We start from the raw sequence: 24,412 nt of genomic DNA, 5'->3' as shown, positions 1-24,412 counted from the left end.
CCAAAATTAGATCGGCAATAGATGGGCGATGTGAACTTCTCCTCCATTCATGATTTACTTCAAAAAAATAAAATAAAATACAAAGAGAACTGCATGGCCCCTGCTAGCTACTATGCATGTGGCCATGTAATGGGTCGCTTCATTAATAAATTAGTGTCATTAATATTGGATCCATCCATTTGTTTGTTTTTTTTTTTGTTTGTTTTTTTGAATATGAAGGGCTTGTGGTTGTGGAGCTTGAAATCTCAACCTCCACTAATACGAAATGCCACAGAATGTTAGCGTTCTATATATCTCTAGCTATCTTCTTCTTCTTCTTCTTAATTCAGATAAAAATAAAATAAATTAACAACAATCTAAATGAGCTAAAAAAGTAACTAATTTTCATAACCCGTAAGACATAAATCATAGTTGTCTAAAAGATTACAAATTCTCGATATAATTACATAATATCACTTAATAAGAATGCAAGCAAGAGTCTGGAAATTCAAAAGTTTTTTTTTTTTTTTTTTTTTTTTTTTTTTTTTTACATGTCTATGCAAGAGGGGAATAGAGGATTTGAACTAGTGACCTCCACTTTATGAGGCATGATTCACAGTCGATTGAGCTACCTCTTATGGATAAGTATGTTATTGACAAGGATGCCGGTGAATGTGGACTATCATAAAGAAAATCTAAAGGTTTCAAATTCAAATTCGAATTCGAATTTGAAACTTCTATATATATATATATATGAGAAATGCTAGAGCATCTTCTGGCGTTTTCCTGGAATGGCATAGATGTAATTTTGTAATTACATCTATGTCCTTTTGGATGGCATAAATGCAATTTTTTAATCAAAAAAATTACATCTATGCCATTCTAAGAGAACACCAAGAGAACACAATAAGATGCTCTAGCACTCTTCATATATATATATATATATATATATATATATATATATATAATGTGAATGCACGTATAAAATTTAAAGAGTGTAGTAATTAGATGAAGACCTAATCGCAAAGCGGCATCGTCAAACCCGATCGAGCGAACATCACTTTAGGGGCACATAATTTATAACTAAAGGCTGGAAATTCTAGGGTTAATTAAATATAGAAACACCAAGAATTTTTTTTAAATTCCTCGGCATTTTTATATTAGCTAGTGTCAATAATTTATTGGCACATAAAAAAAAAAAGCTGGGAAATATAAATTTAGCGGTGTTTCCTACAAACGCTGCTAATTATTATATATATATATATATATATATATATAATTTTTTGGGTAGTGTTTTCGAATACCACACAAGGGCTGCATTTCTAAAAACAATAATGTTAAAGGCTAAATTATGATTTTAAAAACTAAACTGCGACTTTACAAATTGCTTAACTACGTTTTTATTATATTTTTAAATTATACATTTTTAAATTATTATTTTTTAAATAGCGTTTTAAAGAGTACTTTAAGTTTCAAAGCTGTCACAAATTAATAAATCTCATAAATGGAATATACGAACAGCTCATGTAACGTAAACAAATTTCATTTTCTATTTATGCTCCGTTTGTTTCGACGTAAAATGGTTTCCGTCGTAAAATGGTTTCAAGGAAGTTATTTTTCAGGAAACCATTTTCCGTCGAAAGCATTTTCTGGTGTTTGGCGCGTACGAAAAATCGCAAATATTTTTTTATATTTTTATTCAATCATATTAAGTTATAAAAATCAATTTTTATTTACAACATAAAAATATTAATGTAAAATAATATAAAAATCATCGATGACGAGATTTCGTTACTGACCGACTAGATTCTGACTATTTTCACCTGATTCCAGCTAATATAACTAGAATTCGAGATAAAGGCCGGAATCCGGACAGTTTCGTCGAAATATGGGATAGCCGGATTCCGGCGAAAGTGGCCGGATTCCGGCACAAAAGGCCGGATTCCGGCCATCTGGCCGGATCTGGCCAGAGAGGCCGGATCTGGCCAGGGCCGGCCGGAATCCGGCTCTCTGGCCAGATCCGGCCAGATGGCCGGAATCCGGCCTTTCTGGCCAGATCCGGTCAGATGGCCGGAATCCGGCCGGTCTGACCAGATCCGGCCAGATGGCCGGATTCCGGTCAGATTGGTCGCCGGAATCTGGCTGACCGGATTCCGGCGAAGGTGGCCGGATTCCGTCGCCAGATTCCGGCGACATTAACGGATGTTGGATTTCGATACTGGCAATATTTCGATGGTGGTCGGTTGCTTGAACGTGAAGGTCGACTGTCCCGTTTAAAATAGATCGACTGCGTCTGGCGTCTTCGGAAAATGATTTACGCTTTTAAAAAGCGTAAATCATTTTCCGAAATTTACTAAGCATTTTTAGTCAAACAGAAATCATTTTCCGGTTGACTATTATTTTCGCCCCTACCAAACACCGGAAAATGCCAAAATCATTTTCCAGAAATCATTTTACGCCGAAACAAACGGAGCATGAGTTTCTAAATTAAGGAATTAACGGTGACCTGCAGCACGACTGATCCTTGATCGTAGCCGGAATACTTTTTTCTTTTCTTTTTTTTTCTTTCGATCGTAGCCGGAATCCCCCTTGAATTCAGGAATAGAAGGAGAAATTGGTAACCATTTCTCATGGACCCAGCAGATGCATGCTTTGAACAAAGTAAAAGGTTGACTTTTGAAAGCAGTTGATGAATGAAAAATCTGCATAAGATATTTGCGATCGAACAATTTTATTTTTGTTTAATAAAACACGTCTTAATAACTACTAACGATATTGTTAATCTATAATGTATAGGAGACAAATTATGGATGGGCACCTTATTAATATTGTTGGTATTATATTTTGCGATTTTCGTTGATACTAATGAGATTATAACTAATGATGGGTTATCTCTCACGGTCGGTTTAAATAAATTTTTTAAAAATATTTGACTACCATAGTCTTAGATCTACTATGTTCGGAGCAGATTTGCTCTTTAACTATTTTTATATACGGGTTAGCGGAAGATAAAAGTAATAGATAGCATTTTATTGTAAGAATTTTGTTTGCATCTATGACTATGTAACATCATATCATGTGTTTATGATTTTGCAGAACTTTATGCTATGTGATGTAAGAGCTTTATGCTCGATATCTTTAATCAATGAAATATTCAGATTTTTTTTTCAAAAAAAAAAATAAAAGATAAAAAATTCATAGATCCAAACCATGAAATAAATTGTAAATTGTTGGTGTTACCTTTTTTATTTTGTAATTTAACTCTCAATTATGTTGTTATTTATTTCTCTTTTATGTTGCTATTTAATGCTAATTGTAATTTATAAGAATCCATCCTCATATAGGGTTGCTTTGCAGCTCTTAAGAAATTGTGTGAAGAATTGTATATATGATATGTCTAAATACTTTGTAACATAGAATGTAAGTTATATGAAGAGGTTATTCTATATATACATGTTATTTTGGAGTAATGCTAAAAGGAATACTCATGTTCTCTTAAGAGTCTTTTTAAAATTGATGTGACTTTTAAAATAATTATTAAATGTGCTATTATTAAATTTAAGTCAATGATGATTTTAAAAGTCACATTAGTTTTGAGAGGACATGAATCTTCATTTTAACATTACTCATTAGGGCAAAGAAATTAAGGCGTTTCTTTGATGGAACTTTTGCTCTATGATATAGTGCAAACCCATGGAATTTAGAGCATATATAGTTAGGCTATTGTATTTTGGGGACTACGTGCTAAAGCTAGAACTCGTTGCACCGGTTGAGATGTACTACTCAAATATTCTCTTGTAGTGAAATGGAGTGTCCTAAAGGATTAATGCTAGAAGTTTCCCTTATATCCCTATAAAAATGATGTAGCTTTTAAAATCACTATTGAGCTTGTCATTGATTACTATTGAATTTTGATCAAATTGTGATTTTAAAAGTTATCTCATTTTTGGAGGGACACATGAGGAACTTCTAGAATTACTCATTTTAAAATGAGCAAAATATCCATGTCTCAACCAAGTCATATAGGAGAGATATCTAGCTAACTTCTTTTAAATTTATTATCAAAAAATTTCTATATCCATATTTTTTTTAAAAAAATATTATTAGCTTGTCAAATTATTATCATGAATAATCAAATTATTTTTAAAGACGTGGAACCAATAGTGACCAAGTGATTTATTTTTACCTGAATTTAAATGATGGATACTAGTGCATATATAGATAAAATTAATATATATATATATATATATATATATTTTTGATAATTAAAATTAATAGATATATGCTAGCTACTTAATATTTTTTCTTATTATTCTTCTATTATTTTTCGTTGACATGACTTTATCAATTCACTTTTAGATAAATTTTAATTAAAAAATAAAAAATAAAAAAATTTAATAGTAAAATGACAATGTCACAACAGGCCGAGAGACTGATGAAAGAATGACAAAAGCCACAAAAGAATACATAATAGTATTTTTGTATCTTAAATTGTCATGATAAAGTTTTATACAAGCAAGTATCTTAAATCCTTGTAAAGTTAAGACCCTATAAAGATTGATAAAATGCTAGCTTTATCATCACAATTTCTTCCAATATTTTATTTTTTATTTTTATTAATGATTGAATTAACCCACCCAAAGTCAATATAACCAGCTAGCTCAGGTGGGTCCGTCTCAAGACTGCACGTAATTAATTTCGATCTGTTTTCGGCAAATCTTCAAAAAGCATAAAAGGAAGGAAAAGTTAGCAGGTTGAAAATTCTTCACTTCATAGTCTTCGTGTCTGACCAGAAGAAAAGAAGAAGCGTGTAACGCCACTAAATCGCTAAGGGTTAGGTTTGTTAATTTTCATACACCAAATTACAAAGATTCGTAAGGTTTGTCAACAACCTAGCTAATATGCTGAATTTAATAACAAAAATAATAAAGATTTTAAAACTCAGAGCTTTAATAAATGCGGAAACAGTTATTTCGAAATGAACAATTATGTTTGATTCAATAATTGAAAATCTAAAAAAAAACTAAATTTATTGTGCAAGTGCACTTATTAAGGTAACAGAAAAATAATATCCTACTGCTAGCCTAGATCCATCTCGGCCGCCTAGGTCTCTCTGTTCATAACCTGAAAACAAAACAAAAATAAGGCGTGAGCGAGAAATGCTCAGTAAGACGACCCTCAACCATAAAACGGTTGAGTTAACTTCATTTTCTTTAAAACAATTATTAAAATACACTTGAAATCTAAATTTCTAGAACACAATTCAAAATTCGGCATTTTACTTAACATATAAAAATACCCATTAACGATTAAGACTTCTCATATATAGGGCCCATGTACACTATTACGCCCTGTGTACTAGGGTTGCGCGGTCTACTGCGACCTCAGGCAGGTAAACTGTGGCCACAGGCCCTGCCCCGTCAGCTAATTAATTGAAGTGCACTTAGCATGACATAGTGATGGATCCGCTTTCTCTAAGTCCTTGAGCGGTTGCGCTTCCATCCAAGCAACGGTACCGAGCTTAAACTCTGCAAATCTCTGTGAATATATCTGGGGCCAAAATAATAGTCTCCTCCACACACGTGCCTCATTTATAAAAATCTCATTCTCACAAATTATTCTTATTCCTTTGATAACTCTTGAAGCAACGCGTGAGAGGGTTTTTACTCTCTTTTTCTCATTAATTTCAAAAAAAGCTGTAACTTCCTGTCTCGGGAACCAACTACACAATTTACAAATAACTAGAAAATTCTTTATAACCAAAGCTTCTTTTAAAACAGTAATTTCAAGATTAACATTTATACCGACAAATTTTCATCTCAAAACTATTTTTAAAACAGTTCTTCATGCATCAATATAATTTGAAATATAGAACAAGAACAATTAATTGTAAATATGTTTTAAAAAAAAAGGATAAAGTAATATGACATAAAACAATTTGAAAAGGGGTAGAGGATCCCTTACCTCTCTGATTGCAATAAGTTGCTGGACTATCTCGACTGCTAACTAGTCACCTGGTACAGGTTTAAATAAATCAATACCCCGTGCTAGTCACTAAACTACACACTAACACCACTAGGATTTGTCTTGCTAACCTACTGAGAATGGATTCTCTAGGTATGTTTAACAACATTAATTATTCGAATAATAATTAAATCATTAAATAAGTAATAACACGTTTTCTTTTATTGACATTAGAAATATGACTCCATAAAGGTAATTGTCATCATAAATATTTTATTTTATAATTATAGAGTTTAATAAATTCTGATATCACAAACTATACCCTTAAATAAAGTAATTTATAAAAATGATCCATGATTTTTTAAGAATTTATAAGAAGGTTTGAATGTTTACATGAAACTACTTTGTACTAAAAATAGAATTTTTAGGACTGTATATCTTTTTGTGAAAGAATCTAGGGCAAACCCAAATCTGTACATAAAAGTAAAAAAAAAAGAAACAAAAGAAATAAACAACAATTTATCATTTCCCCAAAATAGCCTGGCTGAATTGAAAAGTGAGAGGATTTCATAATCCAGCAATTCTGAATTGAATTTGGCCAAGACAAAGAGAAGAAAAAAAATATATACATATATATATATATATATATATATATATATATATATATATATATATATATATATATATATATATATATATATATATATATATATATATCTGTATACCTCTCGGTCGTATTAGAAAAAAGAAAGAATAGGGGAAAAAAAAAAAAAACAAAAGAAAAGGAAGACAATACAATAAGGCATGTGACGTTGGTATTTGGAGAAAGATAAAGGAGAGAGAAAAAGGACAATTGATGCTGCATCTCATGGTTAGAAAAGAGAAGAAAATATATATATATATTGAACATGAGGCACACGTTTTGAGAGGAAGGAGTGGAAAAGAAAAAGTAGAAATCCTTTAACTTGATTGTTATGCTGACATGATATACAACAAGACAAAACACAATAAACAATGGTTATATCAACAAATGAATGCTACGGTTTCACCGGAAAAAGAGAACTAAGGAGAAGAAATAGGAGGTAAGATGGTGAAGCTGTTTGGTAACCAATTCAAACAATTTCAATTTTCATTTCACTTCTCTCAAAAAAATTAAATAAAAAATATTTCAACTTTTTTACACTTTTTATATCACATCAATAATTTTTTATTACTATTCAAATAAAAAAAATTCACTACAAAACAAAACATTTTCACTTTTCTATAAAACATTCTCAAATTCTATATCACATCAATCATTTATTACTATTATTCAAATAAAACATCCCATTTTCCACAACTTACCAAAAAGCTTCGGTACCTTGTCCACAGAGCCGAAAACTGTGCAAGGGAGAGGAGGCTTGAAAACTCTTCTGAGACGGGAGAAGAGAGCGACGGCTCAAATATTTATTTATAGGAGTATGGTTTCATTCTTTGGCTGCTAGAATTTTATATATACTAAAATAGGTATTTTAATAATAATAAATCAGATATCTAATATTTTTAATATAAAATCTGATCCTCATATTTTAATATAAATATAAAATATAAAAGTGGAACTTAAATTGATATAAATTTATTAAATTTAAAAGTAGGTGTTTTAATAAAATATAGGAGTGGTTATTTAATATCAAGAAATATGAATTAATATTAAGAAATAAAAATTCATATGTAAAATCAGGTGTTTATTAATCCCGTCTAATTATCTATTCTCATAGGCGGTAAAGACTATTCTATTCTCGAAAGGGTCGGGGTTACTACAAAGCGTGTCTGACCAGAAGAAAAGAAGAAGCTAAAAAAAGAAAGGAAGATCGTAAATCACGATCATCTTACATTATCTAACAACTTTATTGGCTCGAATTTCTTCATTCCTTTGTGTTTGTACGTCTTGGAAGAGAGAGAGAGAGAGAGAGATGGTAAACTTTTTTGCGGTATACAGGCTACTGTTGCGTGGACTAATGAGGCTTGCTGGGGTGAAACCCCAAATGGTGGAAATAGAACCAGGAACAGTGATGAACTTCTGGGTCGGCAACGACGCCAATAACAAAGCAAGCAAACCGAAGCCTGCTGTGGTTTTTCTTCATGGGTTTGCGGCGGATGGTATTATAACATGGCAGTTCCAAGCCTTAGCTCTGGCGAGAAAGTACAGAGTTTTTGTTCCGGATTTGGTCTTCTTTGGCGGTTCACTCACCGACAAATCTGAGCGGTCGCCGGAGTTCCAAGCGGAGTGCGTGGCTAAGGGTCTGAGGAAGCTGGGGGTGGAGAGGTGCACCTTGGTAGGGTTGAGCTATGGAGGGATGGTTGGGTTCAAGATGGCTGATATGTTCCCGGACTTGGTTGAGTCTTTGGTGGTGACATGCTCTGTCATGGCCTTGACCGAGTCTATCTCTGCTGCGTCCCTTGAGAGGATCGGTTTCAAATCCTGGCCAGAGTATTTGCTTCCGGACTCCGTCAAGGGAGTTGACTTGCTTTTTGACATTGCCACCTACAAGCTGCCCAACATCCCTAATTTCATTTACAAACACTATTTCGAGGTATATGCTTTCATCACTTAACTATCTTACCCATTAATTCCTGATAGAATATTTATTAAAGATTAAATTTATCTTACGGACCTTAATTATTTATGTTATTCACTTCTCACTTTAATTAAATTCGAACTCATATGTGAGTAAGAGTGTTAGAATATTAATTAATGAATTAATTAAACTTTCTAGAATAATTGGTGACTTGTCTTATATATGGGCATATATAGCTTGTTTTACTGGAGTGGGATCTTGTTACTTACAACTCTTTATACAAATTAAGGCATTTTAAGAGTGGGAGTTGTGGGACTTCCTTATTTTGGACAGGTGAGTCTCACATCCTAAACTATCAGAGATAGATGTGCTCCATAACCCTGATAGAAACACATACGATTGGACTACTAAATCTATCTCACCCAAATCTAGCTTAGCCCTATCAAATTAACCCCTTTTCTTAGGCTAACCAACAAAAATTCGAATAGCCTAATAATAAAGAATCTTTATCCTGTTTTATTTACTAATTAAGCAAAATGATCCTATTTTTTTTTGTACGAGCAAAATGATCCTATTTAATAATCAAAGCTTGTAGATAGAAAAAGAAAAAAAAGAATGTAACAGCATACTAAAAACTAAAAGAACAACGCATTATTCACACGAGATATGTTAAAAATCACATTTGATCTCACTTTGTTGATGCAACGTTACCAATTATCCATTGAATCAACTCTCGTTTAAAAAGAATTTAAAGATTGTTTAGTATGAATGTCACATCAACAAAGTAAGATAAAATAAAGAGAAATGATCCCTACACTCATTTCTCACAACAGCCCCACAACAAGCTGACGTGGTTGGTAATATTTTATTATTTTTTTGTTTTGTTTTTATTTCTTTTTGTAAAAAAATAATAAAATATTACCAGCTACGTCAGCTTGTTGTGGAGCTGTTGTGAAAAATGTGTGTATGATCATTCCTCTAAAATAAAAGTAAATTAGAAAGTGTGGCTTACAACGTTGCTTTGTTCACATGCTAAATTCTATTTGTTTGTGACATGTACGTAACTCATCTCTGACCCTCCTTGCAGGTAATGTTTGACAACAGAAAGGAGAAAGTAGAACTACTCGAGGCTTTGGTCATTGATGACAAGGACTTTACCCTAACTCATTACCCACAGGTTTGGAATATTGCTCTTTTTATATCTCTTTGACGGGATTCTCACTTCCTCATTTTTTATTTTCTTTTATTTTATTGTAATTTATTTATTTATTTTAATTTATTTTTAGTACACCAAACAAAAACCAATTAAGCAGCTAACAAGCTTAAAGCAATAAAATAAAAAAAAACTAACAACTTAATAATCTAATAGGAGGTTTGTGTGTCTTTCCCACTTACAATAGGGACCGAAGGTGGGGGAAGAGGAGTGGAAATACGACTAAAAAAATATTTGATTTTTTGCGTAATGTGCCACTGAGTGGATACATAAATTTACATTTCTATTGACTTTTCTATCGCTCCAAAAAAAATATAGACAAGAAGAGAGTCAATGATATCATAAATTACAGATAAAATGCGCCAACCAAGGAGATTCTCACTTTCTTACCTCTTGATGATTTTCACTAACTTCGACCATCCAAACGAACAGTTTCTCTTGGCCATATCACTTTTATGATTTTTTTGAATAACTGTCACTAAAAAATTTCTTATAATAAGTCAGATTAGTTGAAAACTCAAAATTGAGAACAATTTGTCGGCTTCCATCGTCAATCCCCCCCCCCCCTCTCTCTCTCTCTCTCTCTCTCTCTCTCTATATATATATATATATATATATATATATATATATATATATATATATATCCATTTTCTTCTTCTATCTTGTCTTTTTGTTGCTCAAATTAATCATAGTTTGCATGACAAGAACATCATAACCAACGATTTAAACCTCTATTAAGTTAGAAAGATAAACAACACTTGGCCACTTGGGAATAGTAGTACTCTTCTTTCAATCCTATCTATTTAACTAATATATATCTATTCCTAAAACATGTGTAAAATACATGTGAGCATCATACGCTTGATTAAAAATCTTTTTTTTTTAAAAAAAAAAAAAAAAAAAAAAAAAAATTAAAGCCAAAAAGAAAAAGAAAGAATAGGAGTGAGAAAATAATGGTTTGAGACAATTGTTTACGTATTGATGCATATTGCTGCAGAGGGTACATCTACTGTGGGGAGGGAATGACAATATCTTCACCATGGAAGTTGCCAACAACTTAAAGAGGTATGTTTATTTTACATGTTTGGATTTTTAACAATTGAAACAATAAATGTGAGAGAATTCTTACTGGGACCAGCTGTCCTAACAAGTGGGCAGGTTGCCTGAGACTTGTTCGGGCAGGTGAAACCCGTAGGGATTATTTAACATTTACTATCCGAATTACTAACAATTCGAACAACAAAATTGCGAAGAATCTCTATCCATGCTTTACTCTTCCTTAATGCATGACTACGTACCATGTGATCATTGATCATAATTAACAAAACTTAGACTGTTTGATTGAAAGCTAATACAATTAAATGGGCTTAATTAACCAGCTGTTTAATTTTATTGAAATGACTATATATTGATTAGATATTGACTGTGATAACAGGCAACTGGGAAACAGAGCTAGGCTCCAACACATTGAGAAAGCAGGCCACCTTGTTCAGATGGAACGACCATTCGTCTACAACAAGCATCTCAAAGAAATACTTTCAACTTTATGGGAAGATGGACACAAAAAACAGTGAAGCTTTTATCGTTTGTCATCCTTAATTTGTACTGCTATTATTTTATAATTTGGAGCTCAATTTAATTTCTAGCGACAAAGTGTCGTGTTTCTGTTTTAAATTGAGATGTTTGATTGGAAAGTTTTGGCTCCCAGGACCTGTTCGATAATTAAATAAATATATATAGATATAAAATACCATTTTTTAATTTTTTAATATATTTTTACTTACTTAAATTAAGGTTAAATATTAATTACCCTGTCCAATTAATTAACAACCATTTTTAATAAAACACTACGAACCGACAAGTGTAAGCTGTTTTATCAAGAGCTCGAGTCAAGCTCGAGCTCATTTATCACGAGCTTGAGTTCATGACAAGTTATAAAAATTAATCTCAACTCGGCTCGAAAAAAAAATACCGATATTTTGTGGTGAAGTGATCCAGTTACCATTAGTTCATAATCTTTATAGTTTACATTACTATGAATTGTATACTTATGAGTTAGAATTTATGAATTATGTGACTATAATTTATAGTTATAGCATTATATATATATATATATATATATATATATATATATATATATATATATATATATATATATATATATATATATGTGCCGTGCTAATAAGCAAGCCGAGCCTTTTTACGAGTATGTATCGTTTAATAATCGAGTATAGTTTTATGTCCACGAAATACTCATTTAATAATCGAGTTGCGCACGAGCTGAGCCCGAGTGAGCTCATGGGTAGCTTTGCTTTGTTTACATCCCTACTTCAAACTGACAATTTTTTGCAACTTAGCTCCATCTATTAAAGGATGTTGTCTACTTGGGCTAGATTAATCCCTTGTGGGGATTAAAAAGAAAAAAGAAAAAAGAAGAAGCATGGGGTGGCTCGCCACCACCCCAGGCGCAGCCGCGCGACCCACCTTCAAGGTGGCTGGCGCCACCCTACCTTTGAGGTGACCCGCGAACCACCATAGATGGTCTCGGGGGTGGCACGCAGCCACCCTCATGCGCCTAGGTTACAGTTTCACTTATTTAATTAAATGGGTCAGATTATGATTTGCCTATATAGTCTTCTGGATTAGGATTATATACTGTTAAAACAATAATAGCATATCTACAGTTAAAAGAATGAACATACCAAATTTAAAGTTGCAAACCATGTCCTCGATTTAAGTTGTTTGTTTTCAAAGATAAATTTTGGGGATGCAACTTCATCTTCTGCGTACCAATTTGGACCACGCCCATTCACAAGAAGTCCATTAGGGAAGGGAAGGCTGGCAAGTACTAACTCAGAGTGAAAATGCAGTTGCAGTTATTTGCAATATCCACATCCGCATCCGCATCTGTGTGGTTATTGGGGTTATTATCCGCTATCTGCATATGAGAATGAGAACCTTAAAGTTGATCTCGGACTTTGGCCTCTCTGCTTTGTTGGAGCAGCTCCGCGATGTGGGCTTCTCCACAGGTAGTGTAGCACCCCCGGCATATGTGGTGTTGGAGGGCTAAGAGGAAGGGCAATGAAGGGTCATGGCGGATATTTGGTCCTGTGGAGTGATCTTATACGTACATTCTTCTGGCTGGAAAAGTTATGCTTTGGTTCAAGAAGTAGATGTGAGAACCCATACCAAAAAGAAACATAGAAAAAGATTTATTTGAAGTTTAATTCTGATCGATGAAAAGTAAAACCCAAAAACTTAAGAAAGATTCACAAAACAATGGAGACTAAAATATCAAACTCCAATGAGAAAATCATAATTTTATGGGAGTAGTCACAACCATAATACCTAACTGAGAGATTTCCACAACACAAACGCATAATGATATTTCACGTACATCTTTTACTGCAATGAACACCCAAAACATACCATAAAGATTTATTGGAGTGCTAAAACACAAAAACACATTGAATTTCTTCATAGAAAAAATTAGACAATAGAGTGGGGCGAAGGGGCTGAGCTTATGGGTGGCGAAGGAAAAAGACTTTCAAGTTGAGGATGTAAAATTTTATCTAGATATGGCCTATAACAGAGGATGGAGCAGTGGTGAAGGCGAAGGAGCTGAGCTTATGGGTGGCGAAGGAAAAAGACTTCCAAGTTGAGGATGTAAAATTTTATCTAGATATGGCCTATAATAGAGGATGGAGCAGTGGTGAAGGCGAAGGGGCTGAGCTTATGGGTGGCGAAGGAAAAAGACTTCCAAGTTGAGGATGTAAAATTTTATCTAGATACGGCTTATAACAGTGGATGGAGTAGTGATGAAGGCGAAGGGGCTGAGCTTATGGGTGGCGAAGGAAAAAGACTTCGAAGTTGAGGATGTAAAATTTTATCTAGATATGGCCTATAACACAGGATGGAGCAGTGGTGAAGCCAATAATTTATGCTTGATAGGGCCGAACTGAATCGTGAATTCTTAGCTTCGCCATTGAAGGCGCTTATTTAAAAATTGGTATATACAAAATTCTCCACTAACACGGACATGGTAACACCATTGTGACTTATTCATCTACTCGATCTACACATTTCAAGCTACAGAATTAAATTTATATTACACTATATAGCAAACACATTAATCACATCTCTCACAATACTTTGTTTATGCAATCTAATATAATGAATTATATATCATCTAAAAAAAATTTAAACAAGACTATAAAGGAATAAAAAAAGAGAATCCATCATTATATGTGTTTGGTAGTGGAATAAAGTCTATGAAGGACAATTTTAGTGAAGGTATATATTGGAATGGCATTGACAGGTTGTCTTGCCACTACAAAAAAAAAATTGTTTTTCGCCACTTGCAGTTCGCCACGTGTACGGTCACTGTACACGTGGCGAACTGTTGGCCGCGTGCAAGTGGCCACGTAAATACACGCGGTAGGTCCGGTTGACACTAACTGCACAATTGGCCGCGTGTATTTTAATACGCGCGGCCAATTAGCAGCATGTATTATTATACACGTGGCAATATGTTTTTTTTAAAAAAAAAAAATATAAAAAAATTAATTTTTTATTTAATTTAAATCTGTATTTAATTATTTTTTAAATATAATAAATTGTATTTTTAATTTAATTCTTTACTTTTAGAGGAAAAAAAATATAATAACTGAAAAAAAAAAAAAAATTGAAGAGGAAAACACATACGAGCAAGTTCAGTAGGGAGAGAGAGAGATACAGATAGCGAGAGAGAGAGAGAGAGAGAGAGAGAGAGAGAGAGAGAGAGAGAGAGAGAGAGAGAGAGAGCGAGAGACAGAGAGAGAGAGATACAGAGAGAGACAGAGAGAGAGAGAGACAGAGAGAGAGAGCGAGAGACAGAGACAGAGAGAGAGAGAGAGAGAGCGATACAGAGGAGAGAGAGAGCGGTACAGAGAGAACACACCGTGAGAGAGAGAGAGAGAGAGCGAGAGAGAGATAGAGATAGAGAGAGAACGATACAGAGGAGACAGAGAGAGCGAGAGACAGAGAGATACAGAGGAGAGAGAGAGAGCGGTACAGTGAACACACCGTGAGAGAGAGACAGAGAGATACAGAGGAGAGAGAGAGAGAGCGGTACAGTGAACACACCGTGAGAGAGAGAGAGAGCGAGAGAGAGATAGAGATAGAGAGAGAACGATACAGAGGAGACAGAGAGAGCGAGAGACAGAGAGATACAGAGGAGAGAGAGAGAGAGCGGTACAGTGAGAGAGAACATATATGGCGAACTGCATGTCTGCATGTATTTAACGAGTTTTTTTTTTTCATTTGAAATTACTGTGCAGTGGCGCGCGGGACAATTCCCGCGCGCCACTGCTATCTTCACAAATTCTGGCCGCGTGGCTTTAGGCCACGCGGCCAGTTATCTTATACGTATATATACATAATAAAATTTCCTTTTATTAATATATATTTAATAAAAACAATTAGCCACGTGTATTTAATACACGTGGCCATATACAAAACTTAATAAAATTTATTTTTATTAATATATATTTAATAAAAACAATTGGCCACGTGTATTAAATACACGCGGCCAACTGGACGCGTGTAAAAAATACACGCGGCCAATTGGCCGCGTGTAAAAATACATGCGGCCAACTGGCCGCGTGTAAAAAATACACGCGGCCAACTGTGATGCGCATACTTCTAGCCACGTGTACTGTATACACGTGGCTAATTGGACGCGTGTCTACAGTAACAGGTACTGTAGACACGCGGCCAATTGTAGAGTTTTTTGTAGTGTGCTCCTATTCATGTGGGACTATGCTAATCCTGCTACACCTTTATCTATAAAATGGAGTATAAATGCCCATAGCCCGGCCTATATAATATGATTTAGTATCGGTTTTGTCCATAGTTTACAAGTTGCAGTGTGTTTAAAGTTAATTACATATACCAATAAAGTGTACACATATACATTGAATTTTCATCTTGACCTTTTTCTCTCGCACAAAAACTTTTTTCTTGCAGGCCGATTTTCAAGATCTTGAAAATCTGCCGCAAAGTTTGTTTCACTTTCTTGTAAGAGAAATGCTCTAACAACATTAAAGAGTATGAGAGTGTGAGTGTTAATAGCATTTCCTCTTCCTGTCATCCAATATTTGACGAGACGGTAAAGTTCAAACATTAACATCAGTACCTACTTACCTACATGATTTAATCGGCTCCGATCACTAATTTTAATTTTTTGATAATATATATATATATACACACACTAAATAAGTATAGAGTATACTAACTAATTAAATATAGTATATGGCTCCAATAATTTTTAATTTTTAATAAATTTAATAATACATTTTTTACTCAATTTATTAATATATGTTACATCTGTTACTTGATATTTATAAATGTGTATTAGTTAACATATATACTAACTACTTAGCTCTGAATAAAAAAAAAAAATTAAAACCAGTTTTTCTTTATTTATTTTTCCTATAATTTTTTGTTATTTTTTATTTTTTAAAATTTTAATATTTTATGAAATGTATATTTGTCATTAGGTGGAACATTGATATTTTTTGGTAGTTTGAGGGGGGACATTGACACAATTGATAATTTGAGAGGACATTGACAATTGAATGGTAGTTTGAGGGGATACATAGATCGTATCACGATTGACCACATAGATCGTACCATGATCGATCACTTAGATTGTACCAGTTGTAGAATCGATCGTGGTACGATCATGTGTGATCGATCGTGGTATGATCTATATGATCGATCGTGGTAGGATCTAAGTGAGATCGATCGTGGTACAATCAATGTGATCAATCGTGGTACGATCTATGTGATCGATCGTGGTACGATCATGTGTGATCGATCGTGGTATGTTCAATGTAATCGATTGTGGTATGATCTAAGACCCTTTTTTTTTAAACGGCTACAATTAAAGCCGTTTTGATCGAGACGGCTCGAATTAGAGCTGCTTTTGTTAAAATAGCTCTAATTTGAGGCTATGTAACTAAAACGGCTCTAACAAAATCGGATCAAAAAATTGTTTTTTTTTTTTTTTTTTTTTTTGGGTAGTGTACCCTGCTTAAAGGGGTCGGATTAGGACAGCGACATTGACAATAAATAGCAGCATTTTTTCTCGGCATTGACAATATGGGTGTTGGTAACTAAATTAACTCGGAGCAAAGCGAAAAAAAAAAAGAAAAAAAAGAAGAAACTTGTTAATAACCAATAATCTGGCAATATATATACATCAATCGGCTCCAAAAAATAATGATACAAATAATAATTTCAGAACTTAAGCATCCTTCACAAACATCAGTAAATAGATGAATAATAAACATCAAAGTAAACATATATCACTTATCTTAAGCAAACATCCAAAACCCATTGTAGTTCCATCAAACTACTACATATATATACTACTAAATAAACATCAAAGTAAACCATAAATCTCTAACAAAATGTTTGTCTTTCTATCTTCGGTCAAACTCTTCTTCTCTTCCTATTTGGCAGACTCAAAGCTCTTCTTGCATCTACACTTCAAAAACAAAAAAAAATATCACAGAAAAGTATATCATAGAATTCGTTTTCCCTCTTGAAGTCTCAATTTTTTATTTTATCTTCATATTTTCCCTCCCTCATGTTATTCCATAAATTTTCCAACAGAATCTGCCATAGCTTTCATTCACCTTCAAAGATCTTAATCGTCAAAACCTAACACAACTACCTCTAACTGAGACTTGCAGTAGAAACAGGCAGGGAACAGAAGCAAAGTGACAAAGACTAGCAAGCCTGTCCCCAGCCGTTAGAATATATGAAAAATATATTATATTTTTTGTTTATTTTATATTTAGTTGATATTGTAATATTCCCTATTTATGAATTAATTGTAATCAAATCATAGGAATTTGATTACCATATATACTTTGTATTTACTCTAAACCCTATAAATAAGAACCTTTTTATTATAGACAAATAAATCAATGAACACAATATAGTCCTTAGGAGTAATTCGTAATGGTGGATATAGATATCTGACATTAAATCACCTGTAATTCCTTATTTTATTTTTTTCTCTTTCTTGTTTCCGCCTTTATTATTCTATTTTAAATTTCTATGCCTGCCAAATTATGCTTCGTTTGTTTCGGCGTAAAATGATTTCTAGAAAATAATTTCGGTATTTTCCGGTGTTTGGTAGGGGCGAAAATAATGGTCAACCGAAAAATGATTTCAGTTTGACAACAAATGCTTAATAAATTTTGAAAAATGATTTACACTTTTTATAAGCGTAAATCATTTTCCGTAGATGGTAGACGTAGCTGACTATCTTTTAAACAACGTCGTCGATCTTTACGTTCAAGCAGTTGACAATCGCCAGATTCCGGCCAGATCTCTGGCTATCAGGCCGGGATACTGGCCGAATCTCTGGCGTTCTGGCCGGGATCCTGGTCGGATTTGTCCGTTCTAGCTGGATCTCCGGCCAGTCCAACCGAAATCCGGCACAAATGGCCTGATTCTGGCCACGTCAATGCCGGCCGATATATATCTTCCCCGTCAGAGCCTAAGCTTACTTTTTCTGTCCCCTTCTTTTTTCACAACATTTATTAATTTCTGATCAAAATTAGATCGGCAATAGATGTACGATGTGAACTTCTCCACCATTCATTATTTACTTAAATAATAAAATAAAATACAAAGAGAGCATGGTCCCTGCTAATATGCACGTGGCGATGTAATGGGTCGCTTCATTAATAAATTCGTGTCATTAATATTGGATCCATTCATTTGTGTGCCTGTGTGTTTGTTTGTTTTTTTTTTTTTTTTTAATGCTTGTGGTTGTGGTCCTGTGGAGCTTGAAATCACAACCAACACTAATGTGAAATGCCACAGAATGTGAGAATCTTTCCGTTCTATAGCTATCTTCTTCTTCTTCTTAATTCAGATAAAAATAAATAAATAAATAAATAAATAACAACAATCTAAATTAGCTAAAAAAGTAACTAATTTTCATAACCCATAAGACATGCATAAATCATAGTTGTCTAAAAGATTACAAGTTCTCGATATAATTATATAATATCACTTAATAAGAATGCAAACTAGGGTCTGGAAATTCAAAAATATGTCACTGACAAGGATGCCAATGAATATAGGCTATCATAAAGAAAATCTAAAAGTTTCAAATTCAAATTCTCATATATATAGTAACAATTCATTACCAATTTTTTATACAACTTTTCACTACCATGTCTATGTGGCAAGGTGGTTCCCTACTATTTTTTGAGTTTTAAAAATAAAATAAGGTGGAGGACCACCTTACCACATAAATAAGGTGGTGAAAAGTTGTATAGAAAGATAGCAATGGTCTTGTGGAACCACACAATGTAATACGGCAATCATTGTCAGAAAATTGGCTCTGCTCAACCAGAAATCACGTCTCCTCCGTCAATCCACCGAAAATTCGGTCCCTGTTTCACCGGCGACGACCCAACAGAGATCCATCGGAGATTCGACGCCTCTACTCTCCCTTTCGGCTTATCGGGTCTTCGAGTCTTCGTGGATCGACCCCTCTACATCTCCGATTCTCTCTCTCAAGCTCCGGCTTTCCCTCTCTATTTCACTCTCTCCCTCAATCTCTCTCTCAGTATATCTCTGATCTCTTGGTTTTTGATGAGAGTAAAGGAAGGTAATAGGAAGAACCGAGAAAGTTAGTTTTGAGAGAGAGGGGACGGAGAAGACGAGAGGAAAAAAAAATGAATAAAAAAATAAAAGTAGGAAAGATAAAGAATAATAAAATAAGAGTAAAACAGAGTATTTAATCGATATAGGAAAAATTAAGAGAATTTATTGTAGGGTATTTTTTATAGGAAAGCAAAAAATAGTTTTGTTTATTAGATATAAAAAAAATGGTTAAGAATCTATGGATAGTGCTCTAATAACAACTTTATTTGCGCGAATTTCTTCATTCCTTTGTGTTTGTACGTGTGTCTTGGAAGAGAGAGAGTGAGAGAGATGGTAAACTTTTTTGCAGTATACAGGCCACTGTTGCGTGGACTAATGAGGCTTGCTGGGGTGAAACCCCAAATGGTGGAAATAGAACCAGGAACAGTGATGAACTTCTGGGTCGGCAACGACGCCAGTAACAAAGCAAGCAAACCGAAGCCTGCTGTGGTTTTTCTTCATGGGTTTGGGGCGGATGGTATTATGACATGGCAGTTCCAAGCCTTAGCTCTAGCGAGAAAGTACAGAGTTTTTGTTCCGGATTTGGTCTTCTTTGGCGGTTCACTCACCGACAAATCTGAGCGGTCGCTGAAGTTTCAAGCGGAGTGTGTGGCTAAGGGTCTGAGGAAGCTGGGGGTGGAGAGGTGCACCTTGGTAGGGTTGAGCTATGGAGGGATGGTTGGGTTCAAGATGGCTGATATGTTCCCGGACTTGGTTGAGTCTTTGGTGGTGACATGCTCTGTCATGGCCTTGACCGAGTCTATCTCTGCTGCATCCCTTGAGAGGATCGGTATCAAATCCTGGCCAGAGTATTTGCTTCCGGACTCCGTCAAGGGAGTTGAATTGCTTTTTGACATTGCCACCTACAAGCTGCCCAACATCCCTAATTTCATTTACAAACACTATTTCGAGGTATAAGCTTTCATCACTTAACTGTCTTACCCATTACCCAATAGAATATTAATTAAAGATTAAATTTATCTTACGAACCTTAATTATTTTTGTTATTCACTTCTCATTTTAAATAAATTCGAACTCATACATGAGTAAGAGTATTAGAATATTAATTAATTAATGAATTAAACTTTTTAGATAATTGGTGACTTGTCTTATATATGGGCATATATAGCTTGTTTCATTGGAGTGGGATTTTGTTATGTATAACTCTTTTTACAAATTAAGGCATCTTAAGAGTGAGAGTTGTGGGACTTACTTGTTTTGGTCCTTTTGGACGTGTGAGTCTCGCATCATAAACTATCAGAGATAGATGGGCTTCATAACCCTGATAGAAACACACATGATTGAACTACTAAATCCATCTCACCCAAATCTAGTTTATCCCTATCAAACCCCTTCTCTTGGGCTAACCAACAAAAATTCGAATAGTCTAATAATAAAGAATCTTTATCCTGTTTTATTTACAAATTAAGCAAAATGATCCTATATTTTTTTGTACTAGCAAAATGATACTATTTAATAATCAAAGCTTGTAGATAGAAAAAGAAAAAAAGAATGTAACAGCATACTAAAAACTAAAAGAACAACGCATTATTCACATGAGAAATGTTAAAAATTACATTTTATCTCACTTTATTGATGCGCCCAATGTTACCAATTATCCATTGAATCAACTCTCATTTAAAAAGAATTTAAAGATTGATTAGCATGAATGTCACGTCAACAAAGTAAGAAAAAATAAAACCAAATTAGAAAGTGTGGCTTACAACGTTGCTTTGTTCACATGCTAAATTCTATTTGTTTGTGATATCTACGTAACTCGTCTATGACCCTGGCCTCCTTGCAGGTAATGTTCGACAACAGGAAGGAGAAAGTAGAACTACTCAAGGCTTTGGTCATTGATGGCAAGGACATTACCCTAACTCATTACCCACAGGTTTGAAATATTGCTCTTTTTATATCTCTTTAACGGGATTCTCACTTCCTCATTTTTTATTTTATTTTATTTTATTTTTAATTTTAATTTTAATTAATTTATTTTATTTTTAGTACACTAAACAAAAAACAATTAAGCAGCTAACAAGCTTTAAAAAAAAAAAAAAAAAAAAAAAAAAAAAAAAAAAAAAAAAAAACCTAACGACTTAATATTCTAATAGGAGGTGTGTCTTTCCCACTTACAATAGGGACCGAAGGTAGGGGAGGAGTGGGAATGCGGCTAAAAAAAAATTTGGTTGTTGCACAATGTGCCACTGAGTAGATATAGAATTTTGCATTTCTATTAATTTTTCTAGCAGTCCAAAAAATATAGACCGGAAGAGAGTCAATGATATCATAAATTATAGATGAGATGTTCCCAAGGGGTAGCTCAATCGGCTGAGGACCACGCCTCATAAAGCTAAGGTAATTAGTTTGAATCTCCCCTCTCTCCTATCTTGTGTGGACATGTCAAAAAATATATATATATATATATATATATATATATATGAGATGCGCCAATCAATAAGATTCTCACTTTCTTACCTCTTGATGATTTTCACTTCGACCGTCCAAACGAAGCGTTTCTCTTTGCCATATCACTTCTATGATTTTTTTGAATTACTGTCACTAAAAAATTTCTTATAATAAGCCAGATTAGTTTTTTTTTTTTTTTGAAAATTCAAAATTGAGAACAATTTGTCGGCTTCCATTGTCAATCCCCCCCCTCTCTCTCTCTCTCTCTCTCTCTCTCTCTATATATATATATATCCATTTTCTTCTTCTATCTTATCTTTTTGTCGCTCAAATTAATCATAGTTCGCATGACAAGAACATCATAACCAACGATTTAAACCTCTATTAAGTTAGAAAGATAAACAATACTTGGCCACTTGGGAATAGTAGTACTCTTCTTTCAATCCTATCTATTTAACTAATATATATCTATTCCTAAAACATGTGTAAAATACATGTGAGCATCACACGCTTGATTAAAAATCTTCTTCTTCTTCTTTTTTAACAAAAAATAAATAAATTAAAGCCAAAAAAAGAAAGAAAGAGTAGGAGTGAGAAAATAATGGTTTGAGACAATTGTTTACGTATTGATGCGTATTGCTGCAGAGGGTACATCTACTGTGGGGAGGGAATGACATTATTTACACCATGGAAGTTGCCAACAACATAAAGAGGTATGTTTATTTTACATGTTTGGATTTTTAACAATTTAATCAATAAATGTGAGAGAATTCTTATTGGGACTAGCTGTCCTAACAAGTGGGCAGGTTGCCCGAGACTTGTTCGGACAGGTGAAACCCGTAGGGATTATTTAACATTTACTATCCGAATTACTAGTAATTCGAACAACAAAATTACGAAGAATCTCTATCATTGCTTTACTCTTCCTTAAAGCATGTGTGACGCCCCATATCGCTTGAGAATGATGATGTGCTTATATGTATAAATGCACCATTTATGATAACAACGCGTTTTAAAGCCGTGATGGCGATGAACCTATCAGAACTCCGCAGTTAAGCTTGCTTCTGCGAAAACAGTACCAAGATGGATAACCTCCTGAAAAGTTTGATTTAGGGAGCCAAAAGCGAACAATATTATGTCATTGGGGTGGATCGTTACAGCATGACTACCATGTGATCATTGATCATAATTAACAAAACTTAGACTGTTTGATTGAAAGCTAATACAATTAAATGGGCTTAATTAACCAGCTGTTTAACTTTATTGAAATGACTATATATTGATTAGATATCGACTGTGATAACAGGCAACTGGGAAACAGAACTCGGCTCCAACACATTGAGAAAGCAGGCCACCTTGTTCAGATGGAACGACCATTTGTCTACAACAAGCGTCTCAAAGAAATACTTTCAACTTTATGGGAAGATGGACACAAAAAACAGTGAAGCTTTTATCGTTTGTCATCCTTAATTTGTACTGCTATTATTTTATAATTTGGAGCTCAATTTAATTTCTAGCGACAAAGTATCGTATTTCTGTTGTAAATTGAGATGTTTGATTGGAAAGTTTTGGCTCCTAGGACCTGTTCGATAATTAATTAAATATATATAGATATAAAATAACATTTTTAAAATTTTTAATATATTTTTTGTAACGACTCACCCCAATGACACAATATTGTCCGCTTTTGGCTCCCTAAACCAGATTTCCCAGGAGGTCACCCATCTTGAGATTGCTCTCGCAGAAACACGTTTAACTGCGGAGTTCTAATAGGTTCATGACCATCACGACTTTAAAACGCGTTGTGTTATAAATGATGCATTTATACATATAAGCACATCCTCATTCCCAGGCGATGTGAGACGTCACATTTTTACTTACTTAAATTAAGGTTAAATATTATTTACCCTGTTCAATTAATTAACAACCATTTTTAATAAAATACTACGAACCGACAAGTGTAAGTTGTTTTATCAAGAGCTCGAGCTCATTTATCACGAGCTTGAGTTCATGACAAGTTATAAAAATTAATCTCAACTCGGCTCGAAAAAAGAAATACCGACCTTTTGTGGTGAAGTGATCAAGTTACCATTAGTTCATAATCTTTATAGTTTACATTACTATAAATTGTATACCTATGAATTAGAATTTATGAATTATGTGACATTATATGACTATAATTTATAGTTATAGCATTATATATATATATATGAGCCGCGCTAATAAGCAAGCCGAGCCTTTTTACGAGTATGTATCGTTTAATAATCGAGTATAGTTTCATGTCCACGAAAAACTCATTTAATAATTGAGTTGCGCACGAGCCGAGCCCGAGTGAGCTCATGGGTATCTTTGCTTCGTTTACATCCCTACTTCAAACTGACAATTTTTTGCAACTTAGCTCCATCTGTTAAAGGATGTTGTCTACTTGGGCTAGATTAATCCCTTGTGGGGATTTTTTTTAAAAAAAAAAAGAAAAAAAAGAAAAAAGAAGAAGCATGGGGTGGCTCACCACCACCCCAGGCGCAGCCGCGCGACCCACCCTCAAGGTGGCTGGCGCCACCCTACCTTTGAGGTG

General features: G+C 34.0%; 2 protein-coding genes across 2 annotated transcripts; both read left to right on the top strand.

Moving 5' to 3' along the window:
* Positions 1-7,762: 7,762 nt before the first annotated feature.
* On the top strand, positions 7,763-11,435 carry LOC133882451 (uncharacterized). Its single transcript, XM_062321635.1, has 5 exons — positions 7,763-8,516; positions 9,589-9,678; positions 10,712-10,779; positions 11,150-11,316; positions 11,351-11,435. Exons 1-4 carry the CDS (start codon positions 7,896-7,898, stop codon positions 11,286-11,288), a joined length of 918 nt encoding a protein of 305 aa, XP_062177619.1. The 5' UTR covers positions 7,763-7,895; the 3' UTR covers positions 11,289-11,316; positions 11,351-11,435.
* An 8,259-nt stretch (positions 11,436-19,694) lies between these two features.
* Positions 19,695-23,419, top strand: LOC133882726 (uncharacterized). The gene is made up of 4 exons (XM_062321942.1): positions 19,695-20,340; positions 21,233-21,322; positions 22,483-22,550; positions 23,144-23,419. Exons 1-4 carry the CDS (start codon positions 19,720-19,722, stop codon positions 23,280-23,282), a joined length of 918 nt encoding a protein of 305 aa, XP_062177926.1. The 5' UTR covers positions 19,695-19,719; the 3' UTR covers positions 23,283-23,419.
* The last annotated feature ends 993 nt before the right edge of the window (positions 23,420-24,412 follow it).

The sequence above is a fragment of the Alnus glutinosa genome, chromosome 11 (genome assembly GCF_958979055.1).
Source record: "Alnus glutinosa chromosome 11, dhAlnGlut1.1, whole genome shotgun sequence".
Lineage (NCBI taxonomy): Eukaryota > Viridiplantae > Streptophyta > Magnoliopsida > Fagales > Betulaceae > Alnus > Alnus glutinosa.
This window is presented reverse-complemented; position numbering and strand designations above follow the sequence as displayed.